Below are 12,094 nucleotides of genomic sequence, written 5' to 3' on the forward strand. Positions count from 1 at the left end.
GTGTTGGTCTTAAGAGGAGGCTACTGATTGACAGCAACACAGACTGTGCATGTGCTGTCATCTTTATCTGGGTTTCTTTTTTTTTTTTTTTTTTTTGTAGCCAGTGAGGTGAGGGACAGAAGGAGCCTAATGGGACTGCATATACTATGTGATGTATGGGGCACTTGCAGTCAGAAGTATCAAACTCATAAATGTACTCATTTGCCCTGGAGTCACTGAGAGGGAGACTAAATACAGGACACCGCAATGTCACAGTCATGCAGAGTCACTTCTGTAACAGCAGAGCTGTGATAGAAAGGCCATATTTTTCCTTAATTTTGCTGGAAATCTGTAGATGAGCTTTGTGAGGCTACTGTCATTGGCTGGAGGAGAAGGTGAACTTTTGCTGGATTTGGCTGAATGCAGGCACCTTTTGCATTTTGCTGTTTTTCCGAGCTTCTGAACATTTTGTGGTGCTGTTTTGAAGTGACCCTGCACATGCTGTCTGTTCCATCTCGTTTCTCTACCACAGCACTACAGCCCTAAGCTCTACCACCTTGCCCTTCAAGCATGAAGGTGAAATGAAGTTGAATGTGCACATCCGAGGCAGATGGTTAGCCCCAGTCTTGCAGTGGCACTTCAGAGAGATTTTCTTCATGTCATTTCAGCAGCACAGAAGGAAATGAAAGTGTTTCTTACTGTAAATACTTTTCTCTCTCCCCCTTCCTCTGCACTGCTGTGAGTGTCTGAAGATTCACTTCACTGCTTGTCTCAGAGAAGGCTATTTCTGTTACATCTTAGATCAATTTAGGCCTGTCTTATGCACATATGATAAAGACAGGATGGTTCTATGGTAGTCTTGAAACAGAGTTGTAAATTTTGGGCACTGGGAGCAGGAGGTGAGATCTAATTGTCATTGCCAAACCACTGGCTGAAGCGTGGAATTATCAAGCAGAGCCAAATTGTTTGAAAAATGGTGCAGACCGCAGTACAGGGGTTTAACTATTTCTCAGAAATGCGTTTGTATGTGTTTCCACTCTGTGAAGCTTCCTTAATGGGCTGTATCTATGTCTGTGTCCAGAGAAACACCATGAAAGTGTAAGTTTCCCAGCCGCATCCTGAACTGCTGTCACAATTATTCCCCAGCACATCTGCTAAGCATGTCTCTAATGCTGTGACAGTTTACTTCCTCAAGTGAACGCGGGAGTTTCTGCTGCCTTGCTTGTGTAATCCACCTTGGCACTCAGTGCAAAATGCCAACGTGCCTTAAGCTGTCTCAAAGAGTGTAGACAAAATATCTGGCCCTGTACATAGCTGATTCACAGCAGTTCTTGAAAATTACTGGCTTTACAATGTCATCTCTGGGATCTGTGCTCCAAAGAGAGCTGGGGTGGCTAGTCTGGTTTTACATTGAAACTTAATGTCCCGGAACCTTTATTCTTTGCCAGGGCAGCTGTATGGAGCCCTTTCCCGTCAGACAGGTACCATTTGGTCACTAGAAGAGCCCAGGAAAGTTTAGTCTGGCAATGTAGTCTTTGCATACAGAGGGAAAGCCTTCTCCCACACCTCCTACTGGTGAGACTCTCTGTGAGTGATCATTCTCAGTATTTTGGAAAAGCAGCTGGTCTGTGTGTGCAGTTGTTCATCTGACTGGACTGATTTCTCTTCCTGAGTTGGGGACGCTGTACTTCGAGAAACTGGAAAAGGGTGAAACAAATAGGTTTTTCTCCTTTGCTTGGTCTTGGTATTAGCATCCTACTAAACAGTGTAAGTTGACCAGGACATATTTTTGTCACTCCTCACCTCTTAGCTCTATTTTCACGCTTGCAGCTAGCTCCAAGGGGCAGCACGTCGCGGAGCACATCGTGGCTCGTGTTGGTTCAGCCCGAGCTCAGTCACCCAAAACCTTGCAGGTCTATTTTGAAACATTATTCACTCGGTCCACTATGGAGTTTCTTTTCTTTTTTTTTTTTTTCGCTCTCTGACATCATTTCCTGAACACTATATTCACTGAGCCCTGTAGCCAGATCGTCTTCTCAGCATATGATGCAAGGAGCTCTTTAAAATGGATTTCAGCTCTCCTTTTGCTCTGCAGTGCTTACTGGTGATAATAACTGTTACTCATGGTAAGTGGAATTTTTCTTTATCAGGTTGGCACGGATTTGCCTAGATGAGGAGACACCTTCATTTTACTCCAAGATCTTTTAAGGATTCTGTTGGTGTTTGAGAGGCATGTAATAATGTAACAGCTAATGCATGAAAGGGGCAGTCAGACCAAAGTAAGACAGATTTTTTTTTTTAGCAAATGAATGATAACTAACAGTTAAGTACTTTCTCAGTGTACTGGATCTATAAAAGTATTTCAGCATAGAACGTAAGGTATGCAGAATGCTGGCTGGAGGGTCTGGAGTGCACTGTGGTCTCACTCCTAATGGTCAGTGTGACCTTGGATTAGTCCCCTAGCTACTGTCACTTTGCCGTCTTCCCATCTCTGATTTGCGTACATCAACTTAATATTGTGTGCGAAGACGCTGTGAGACTTGTTAAACCTGTGTTCTTACTCTTTGGGTAAAAGCAGCTGTGTAGGCAGCAGTTGGTTTTGCTACCCTCTGTGCACGATCCGTCATATTGATGCCCCGAGGATCTTTTTTTGCACAGTCTTCTGAGGGTGGGTGGTAGATGATCCTGTCAACTTTGGGGAGAGACTAGATCAGCTGCTCAGCCTGCATGTATGGTGCGTGCACAACTCCCGTGTTATCAAAGGTGAAAACTGGCATTTATAGAAGGCTTCCCACTCTGATTTTCAGTTACTGGTGACCCCAGCCTGTGACTAGGAGTCAGTCTGTCCTCCTTAGCTCTCACCTGGGTTTTTGCCTTTCTGGGAGCAGCAAAGAGGGGAGGGATGGATGGATGGAGGGATGGATGGATGGATGGATGGATGTGGAAAGCTTGCTGCCCATGCTCTGTGCCTCTCTCCTTTCAGGCTCTGCCACTTGGACCGGTGTGCTCAGCGGTGGCTCGGCAGTTTTTTCCGTGGGAATTCAAAGTCTGCAGAACCTCTCCAGAATGAGCAAGAGGGAGGCGAGGTGCTTGACAGCCGTCTTAAATGATACTTTGTTGGCTGAGTGTGGCACTGCTGCTGGCAGATGCCTGAACTTGGAGAATGGCTCGCTAGTGCTGAGGAGTGTGCAGAAAGAGGATGAAGGAAAATACGAGTTTGTTTTTCACAACACCACCAGGTCTTTCACACTGGAAGTATTTGGTAAGTGGCCTTCTTGGCAATAAATAGCTTTTGAACTTGTGAGCTTGGCTGGAAGCCTTGAAATTACTCCTAAGAGACTGCTTGAGCTTACAGGAGCTATAGGTGCCTCTGGAACAGCTTTGTAAGCTTTTAACACCTCAGGGAGTAGTAATGGTGAGTGTAAACTAAGGGGTGCTGGTTTTCCATGTTGTGAGAGATAGGAGCATGAAGTCTTTATAAAGTTGAGCCTACAGAATGTAGACATGTAGCTGGGGATTTCAGGCCATTTCTAGAGTACTCTTTCTGATGGCTTTTGTGGAAGTTCTCACTGACTGACAGCATTTTGCTGTCTATGGACACATTCTTTTAAGGAGTTAACCCTACCTGACATGGCTCTGGAAGCTTAACCAGTCTGGGTTGAGGCATGCCAGGTTTTTTCTTTGCTTTATGCAGCCAAGGAAAGGTACTAAAGGAATCTGGGTGTGATTTTCTGATTCTTAGGTGCTCCTGAGCAACTTGGAGGTCAGCATCTTCTGGATGCCAGTCTCCCTACTGTCCTTCCTGTGGCCCCACCGCTCCCCTTCACATGCCTGCTCTTCCATCTGCAGAGTGAGAAGAGAAGCAAAGTTGCTTCTGTGCAGGATTCAGATCATTACTTGGGTTAATATCAATGGCTTAAATGGGTTTGTCCCTTGCTGCATGGTGCTCCAGACAGCCAGTGACAATCGCTCTGGTCCTCATCTTCACTGTTCCTTTTGCAGGGCTTTCACTTATACAGGCTTCTAAGAGAAATTGAAGTGTATGAAATTGTAATGAAAATGTCTGAGCAAACTGGTCTCAGTGAAGACAAATGAATCCTTACACCTTTTGTGCGCAAACAGGCGGAACTGCTGTGGAGAGTAGGTTAAAGATGTGAATCCTTGGCACAAAGATGAGGGGCTTAGACTGGAAGTCGGCAAAGACTGCAGAAGTGTACTGAGTTTAACTTCCATCTCAGTAGTTTTGCTTTCGGAAATTTTGTCTCTCCTTTATGGTCTGTTTGTGCCACACCTGAGTCAGGGAAACAATTTCAGGGTAGAGGTACTCCTGGGGGCAGTGAATTTTAGCTGAAGGTGATGTCCCAGTTGAAGAAAGTGATTTCTGAGATTATTTACATGGAAGTTTGCATAGACATTCTCAGTGTGACTATTACTGTCATAAAACCATATCGCTTCTTTGCCTAGTCTGTATTTGTGAAGTGGCAAATGTAGGAAATAGGTTGGTGCCTTATAGCACACTGAAAGAGAAAATCCCAATTTTTGTGCCATCCCCAAAATAGGGACTAAGAGTCACTAGCAGGGTTGTGTGGGCACTGCTGTGCATTTCAGGGCTGGGGGCAGACACTGAAGAGTCTGGTTTACTTATTTCTCTATCCTCTGACTACCAGTAGATGTGGTGGTAAGACTGCCAGTAAGGGAAGCTCCTGACCAGCTCATGTTCACTGCTGAGTCTGCTCCTTACCTCTCTCTTTCCTCTCTGTTCTTATTGCCCCCGTGCTGTGTGTGACCAGAACCAGCCATTGGCATCCAGTGTTTCCCTAATGGGACCGGAGAGTTGTCCTGCAACGCAACCAGTACCGAGATCACCAGTTTTCGGTGGCTGCTGAATGGGACTGCCCTGAGTGCTCCTGAGGCTTGTGTTAAGGATGGCGGGAAGAAGGTTCGCCTGGAGAAAACTGTGCCCGGGCAATTTGTATGTGAGGTTTACCATGGGAACAGCATCGCGAGGACCAAGCCTGTTGTGCTGTCTTGCAGCTATGGTGAGTAATGGTGTCTCCAGAAAATCTGCCTTTCAGTCTCTTGAAGCAGAAAACTAAGGAGTTGCTGTTCTGTATAACACTGAACTCTTCTGTCCTCTGGCAGCTGCCTTCCAAACTTACCACATCCTCACTTGAGAAAGTGTCCACTTGTCTTTCTTCTTCCTCCTGTGTCTCAGTGACACAGCTCACAACCACAGAAGGGATGAAAGCGTGTTCAGGAGATGGTCTTCTTATCACTGATGTAGCTATAGAAGCTTTTCTTGTTGCCCTTGATGTCCCTGGCCAGATTTAATTCTACCAGGGCTTTAGCTTTCCTACCCTGATCCCTGGCTGCTCAGACAATTTCTCTGTGTTCCTCTCAGGCTACATATCCTTGCTTCTACCTTCTGTAGGCTTCCTCTTTGTGCTTGAGTTTGTCCAGGAGCATCTTGTTCATCCATGCAGGCCTCCTGGCTTTTTTGCTTGACTTTTTTGCCTGGATGGATTGCTCCTGAGCTTGGAGGAGGTGATCCTTGAAATACTGACCAGCTTTCTTTGGCTCCTGCTTCCTTCAGGACTTTATCTCATGGTATCTTTCTACCCAGCTCTGCAGCAAGGATGGCTCTTTGACTGTTTTCTCGATTCTCAGTGATGGAGACCTTGCACCCTCCTGTGCACTGATCCTCTGTGCTGATTTAGAAACATGAGCTGCTTCCTACTGTGACATGCATCTATCACCCAACCGGCCTTCCAGTTTCTGCAATAGCCCTGTAAAAACACCTTCTCTAGTACGGCACTGTTGCTGCTGAACTCAGCTGAGGTGTTTTGTCTTGTCTCATTTCTCCTTACCTGGGCCAGTTGCACAGAGATTTACAAGTCTATATAAATATCTCTCCATCAGGTTCATATTATTTGAGGTAGGGTAAAGCCACAAGTCATTTACTTAGAAAGTGTAGGGTTTTTTCCCTCCACGTACCTGCTCAGATATGTAGTTCTTTGAGAAGGCTGTGACCTTACCCATTTGCAAGCTATCCATAAATGCTGAATACTCTACTTGAGTAAGACCATGTTTTAATGAGACAGGAAATCTCGATCCTAGGCCTGATCAAAACAGCCAGAACCTCATGATGCAAAGCATTGGTCTGTGAACTTGATTAGATAACCTTCAATAAAATTTCACTTGCATCTCCAGTAGCAAAGGTTTTTCTTTAGCTGCAAAGATGGTCATCAAAACTATGTCAGGGTGGTGTAATTTAATGATAAGCTTTTTGACTAATTTAGCTGTAATTACATTAATCACCTTTGCTGCCAGAGAACTGGTACTGTTCAATAGCACCTAGCATTTTAGAAATTATCTGAGGTACTCTTAACTCCATGGCAGACACTGTCTTGTCTTCTGTGGCTGGCATATGGTTGGGGCAAAAGCAAAATTACTAACACGCACACTGTACCGGGCGTGCTGGCAGTCAACAGAAGTGCCGTGGGCTGTTATGCTTGATTGTGTTGGCGCTGCTGGCCAGTCTGTACAAGTTTGGCACTTGTAATTGTGGAGCAGTGATCTGGATTTTGTCCAGTTAAATTGACCGCAGGTTGTTCGGCGTAGTCAGACCCGAGTTGGCTGAGGCACTGGGGAGTGAGGACATGAACATCCCTGAGCTGTTCAGTCAAGCCCCATGATAAATCACGCGAATGCTGACAGTTACTGTTGTTGGTTCTGTGTGACTGCCCGGTCCCCAGGGTGCGATATCAGTTCCCCATTTCCTCTTGAAAAGCCCACAGGGGAATTTAGTGATAGCTCTGTTGGAATGGACACATGCATGAACATGTCTTTGGAAGGATCTGAGAGCAAAAAAAAGTAGTAGTGATCCTACTTTTAAGTCACCAAGCAAACTGAAGGAGTTCTGAATACTCATAAAATTAACTGAAGAGAGAAATTACTTCAATTAAATTATTTCAATACTATTTTTTTTGTTGGTGAGTTATTTGGTGGGCTGAATATACCTTTTCCACTGTATGTATAAGATCTATGTAAAAGCACCTATTTGGGCAACCTGTTGTCCAATGAAATTAATTTTGAATGATATAAAGCAATTTGGCAGAAATACTTTATACTTCTCAGGCACCAAAGAGCTTTGATCATGCAGTATCTAAAGCAGAGGATTCAAATTTAACAAGTTGACATATATAAAAGGCTTCTATTGATTAATTACTTGGGGTTTTCACTGATTTTTAACACAATATTTTATTTCAAAAAGACCTTTTTAACAAATGGCAAAAACTATTCAGAAAAAAATATTTCCAACATATATTTATGCTCTCTAAGCTTTCATCAAAAATTAAACAATTCCTATGGAAATGATTTCTTGTTTGCTGAAAGCTTAATTCTGAGTATAGATTTTTTTTTTTTTTAACTTGGTAACTGATGTCCCTAAAGGGACTGGAACAAGCACTCTGAAAATACTTTGAATATGGGTGTGACTTCACATGCAGAAGCACTTGCATACAATTGTTTTTACCATTCTGGTGATTATGTGGACTATAACAACATGTATCCTGAAGTTGAAACACTTCCCAGCTGCTGGGGCTGTGCAGCAATTTGTGTATTTGGAGTCTTGAAAACGAGCTCCAGATGAGCCTGTTGGTTTTCCCAGCGCGGTGCTGTGCAGGCATGTGCACAGATGAAAAGAAGCCAAATGACTCAAAAGGGATGGCCTGGGTTTACCTTAAAGGAGTTTTAAGGAAATTGTGTTATAACGGTAGTTAAGCTGTATGGTGGGTTTTTTTCCATGTTGGGAAGAAGAGTTTTTTTACTGGCTACCCCAGGTTGGAGCATATTTTCTTAGTGAAGGGGTGAGTCTGGATGGCTGTCTCTCTTCTGCAAGTCTGTGATGCCCTCTGGCAGCTCCCCTCCTCAGCAGCGAGGCTGGCTGTCAAAGCAGCCCTGAGCAAGGGACTGGGACTGGGCTGTGATTACCAACCGACTTGCATGGGGCCTTCCGTCCAGCCAGGCGTAGCCATCGCCTCCTGCTACGTGTTTCGCATGATCTCAGTTGGGAATGGGAATAAAGAGAAATCCTTCTCTGAGCAGCCGTGAAGCCAGTTTCCTACAGCTCTGACCCCGGTGGCTGGAGTCTCTGGTGGCTGAGGAGGAGGCACAGGCTCTGATCAGACTTGCTTTGAGGTTGGTGTAGTTGTTACATGCTTGTTCTAAGTGAATTTTTTGAGGCCTAGTGTGAGCTCTGAGGGTAGACTCTGTAGCTTTTCTTTCAGCATGAGATCCTAGTTTAGGTCTCCCTCTGCTGCTCAGCTGCCTCTTTTCATAAGACTTGTTGAAATGTAGTATCTTTCAAACCACCCCTTTTGCTATTAAGTTTGATTGAAACTTTTGAATTATCTTACATGTCAGAGTAGGCAGAATCAAATGCACACAGCATAGTCACATAAGCCTCTCAGTGAAAAATTCCATACTATAATTAAACAATGCAATGTAAATTATGATGTGCCACAGTTCATAATGTCAGTTCCTCAGACTCAAACCAAAGCAATAATAATGCTTACATTCTCCAATCTGTCTGCAGGGTTTCTCCGGATTAGAGAAAGGTTTTCCACCCTGGTAACTAATAGCACTCTGTCCTTCTTGCAGGAGACCTGCTGCAGTACCCATGGTTCATTTACATTCTGGCAGGGTGTGCAGGGGGTGTGGTTATTCTTGTGGTGGCTGTGTCCTCAGTCATATGTTGCTGCATGAAGAGGAGACACAAGTTCATCCCAGTGCCTTCAGGTGAGTGGAGAACACTTGCTCCTTGGGATGAGTCTCACAGAGGATTATGTTTGTGCAGGCTGGAGTTGAAGTGGACTCGGCTTGGTGGCTGCTCAGCTTCCAGCCAGCCTTCCTCTGACCTGGTACTTGCTGCTTGCTGGCAGGGAAATGTTACAGGCCAGCAGGGTATTGAATTAAACTTTGCTTTTCCTTTTTTTTTTGCCTCATCCTTGCCACCATGAGCTCATGGCTGGAAAGAAACACAACAAACCCTTTTCTATGGGCAAAAAAATTAAGCCTTGTTCAGGTCTGATCCTGCAATGACCTGAAGGCTTCTGATGGCAGTCCTTTTTCAGCACCAGTCTGAGTGCAATCTGTCCATGCCCCGGTGAGGCCACCTCAAGCTGTGATCCTACCAGCATGGCCAAGCTGGTCTCTGACAGGTTGGCAGTGGCCCTCTATTCTGTTCCCCAGAAAAGGAGCCAGAGCTGTATGAGGAGGAGACGCGCATGTGTGTTGGTGGTCTGGCCTTGCAATGAGTGTGCCAAGGCTGCTGGGATGTGGGGGATCTCTTTTTTTTCAAGTCTCTGATTTTGGTTTTACAGAGGAGAAGGATGATGGGCTAACAATGTCTGTGGTCTCCAGTGAAGGTGTGAAGAGCCCCCCCAACGGAGACCATGTTGAGGCCCAAGGTGCCCAAATTGACTGTGCTCCAAAGCCTGGTGGGTGCAGTGATTTGTTTTAACTCAGACAGCCTGTTCAGGAGGGTGAAGGACAAAATGGATGTGTCACTGAAGGGGGAGGAGCTGGTGTGGGGAAGATGCTACATCTTGTCCAGATGACAGCAGCTGCAGCAGATCATTTATTCAGTACCTTTTTCGTGCTTGGCTTCTGCACAGGAGTAGCTCTTGCCCTCATCTAGCCATGAGATGTAGCAGCAGCCATCTCAGAAGCATCCTGCAGAGGGTACTGCGAGCAGACTGTCTGTTCCAGTATCTCCTGTGCTTAAGTACACATCTTACAAAACCAGCCACCCCTCCAAATTTAAGTCTTCCTGCAATTTTAACACACACACACACACGCGCGCGCGCGCACACACACACACACACACACTTCTCATCAGTAACATTTTTCTAAGGGTTGGCATTATTTTTGTAATCAGTCATCTTTATGACAGCATCCACCGATATGCTGAACTGCAAACACAGCGAAATCACATCAAAGCCAGAGGCTTGTGTGTTTCCTTAAATTGGTGCTACAGTGGGAATACAGTTGCATTTTAAATCCTTCAAAGAAATTGAGAATAAAACCCCAGAGCTTTACCACAGTATGGTCAAGAAAGTGCAGCGATAAAAACCTTTCAGAAGTCTCCTGGTTTGTCAGTGTTTGATAATATTCCACTTTGTGCATTATGTTTCACTCATTATGTTTCGTTTCATGAACATGAACGCTAGTAACACCTTACCTAGTAATGCACCATCATCAGCTGAAGTAGGTCTAGCAGTGATGACATAGACTGGAGCAACGTTACGTAGGTCATAGCCTGGTTGCAGCGCTGCTCTCTCCAGTTCTGACGTCCTTCATTGTAAAATGCACGGCCACTCAGCAGCTCAGCTATGTCTAATCTCAGGTGTTGCTTTGCACTGCTTTCAAAATGCTACTCATGAACATAGTACAAAAAAGAAAACAAGAAAAAGTCATTTAGGTTATTGTTAAATATACTTAATGTCAAACTTTTTTTTTCAACAGAAAAATTCCACCTTGTAAGTTTGACTAGCAAAGTATCATGTATTTAAATTTTCTACAAATAAGCGAAAAGCAGAGATGTGTGGGGAAACTGTTTAGGTGAGAACACAGCTTTAGTTGCTTATATGTGACTGAATGGATTTGGCTTTTGTATTTTGGTACATTTCAGACAGTTTAGCGCAGAGAATTTCAGCACCAACATGTCTTGCAAACAAAGCCACACTGAACAGCTCAGTAAATGAGAAGTTACACAGAAAATTGAAAGATGGCTTGCAGACGCCTGAAGAGTGGGGACTGAGTTAGGCAGCCTGTGGCATCAGGGACTGGGGAGAGAATTTCCATGAAAGTGAGCATAGTGTGGCCAATTAAAAATCTTTTATCTCTTCTTTTCTAGATGCTGCCCAGACTGGTCACGGCATTGAGCCCCAGTCTGCTGTGGAAGAAAATGTACCAATGGAGATAGAGCCTGAGGAAGTGCCAGACCCAGAGGTCATAGTTGATGTGGAAAGTCAGGAGAATGCCTCGGACTGTTTCCCGGATCCAACTGATGACTGATCTGGCATGCTTGCTGTTCCATCCTGTCTTTGAAACCTATGACACCCGTCCTTTTCATTCCGTAGTCTCATTGTGTGTTGGCCTGCAAAATTTTAGCAGAGAAAGATGTGTCAGGCCTACTAACCTCATTTAAACAAAGAAAAAAATATAAGAAAAAGCTCTGCTTGGCTTGAAGGACACACTGCCATGGGCTGACAGGTTCACTAACAAACAAAACAGGGCAGCTCTTTGATGCTTTGGCTGTTAACAGACCTGCAGTTAACCTGTGGAGCCCTAGAGGACAGCCTGCAGTGAGACAGGTGGTTCCTCCTACTCCTTGCCCACTCCACACCTTGTCACGTCTTTGCCATCCAGTGGCTCCTGCAAGGGCCAGGCATGTCAGGTGGATTGAGGTGGCCTGCCAGTCCCAGACAGAAACAAGGAATTTCCTGCCAGAAATTTCCTGAGACAGCCTCTTCTCAAGAAATTTCAAGGCATTTTTCACAGGCTCTGCAAATAAAAGGCTTGATGAAGGATTCAGCTAGATATCTGATGTGCCAGGTGTTTATCTGAATCACTCCTCTGAGCTCCAGACCCTTTGTGATTTGGCCCTTGCCGTTTGCTGTGTGGGACCAGGAGTGGTGGGGGGGACTGCTGTGTGCAGGCCCTGGGAGCTGATGCTGGCTTGCTTGCTGATGCTTGATGCTTGGTGGCAGGGAGTTACTGGTTACCTTTCTCCAGAACCTAACTGCCTGGGCTGCCAGTGAGTTAAACCAGCTTTGTCACTAACTTGCTTGCTTGTTTGCAGTAGAAGGATTTCTGGGGCTTGGGTGTCTAATTTTGGTAGAAATGTTGTTATAATGCTGAGATTGTTCATTAGTGCAAGGATTAGTGCCTTTAGTGTAATGGTTTAGCTACTGCAAGCTGGTGAAGCTGGCCATCTGCCTGTGCATGTAGGCTTTTTCAGTGCTGCGTTATTTGCACAGACAGCAGCAATTTATAGAACCTCTTAGGCAAGACTTGCCGCTATGCACGTTCTGTTCTGCGCAGGGAGGTT

At 45.0% G+C, this 12,094-nt stretch overlaps 1 protein-coding gene across 1 annotated transcript; it reads left to right on the top strand.

Moving 5' to 3' along the window:
• Window positions 1-2,044: 2,044 nt before the first annotated feature.
• LOC104280677 lies at window positions 2,045-11,058 on the top strand. The gene is made up of 6 exons (XM_009878409.1): window positions 2,045-2,105; window positions 2,963-3,241; window positions 4,770-5,018; window positions 8,641-8,778; window positions 9,363-9,479; window positions 10,898-11,058. The coding sequence occupies exons 1-6, from the start codon at window positions 2,045-2,047 to the stop codon at window positions 11,056-11,058; spliced, it is 1,005 nt and encodes a 334-aa protein (XP_009876711.1).
• Window positions 11,059-12,094: the final 1,036 nt, after the last annotated feature.

This window comes from Apaloderma vittatum, unplaced genomic scaffold, assembly GCF_000703405.1.
Source record: "Apaloderma vittatum isolate BGI_N311 unplaced genomic scaffold, ASM70340v1 scaffold7471, whole genome shotgun sequence".
NCBI classification, from domain to species: Eukaryota; Metazoa; Chordata; class Aves; order Trogoniformes; family Trogonidae; genus Apaloderma; species Apaloderma vittatum.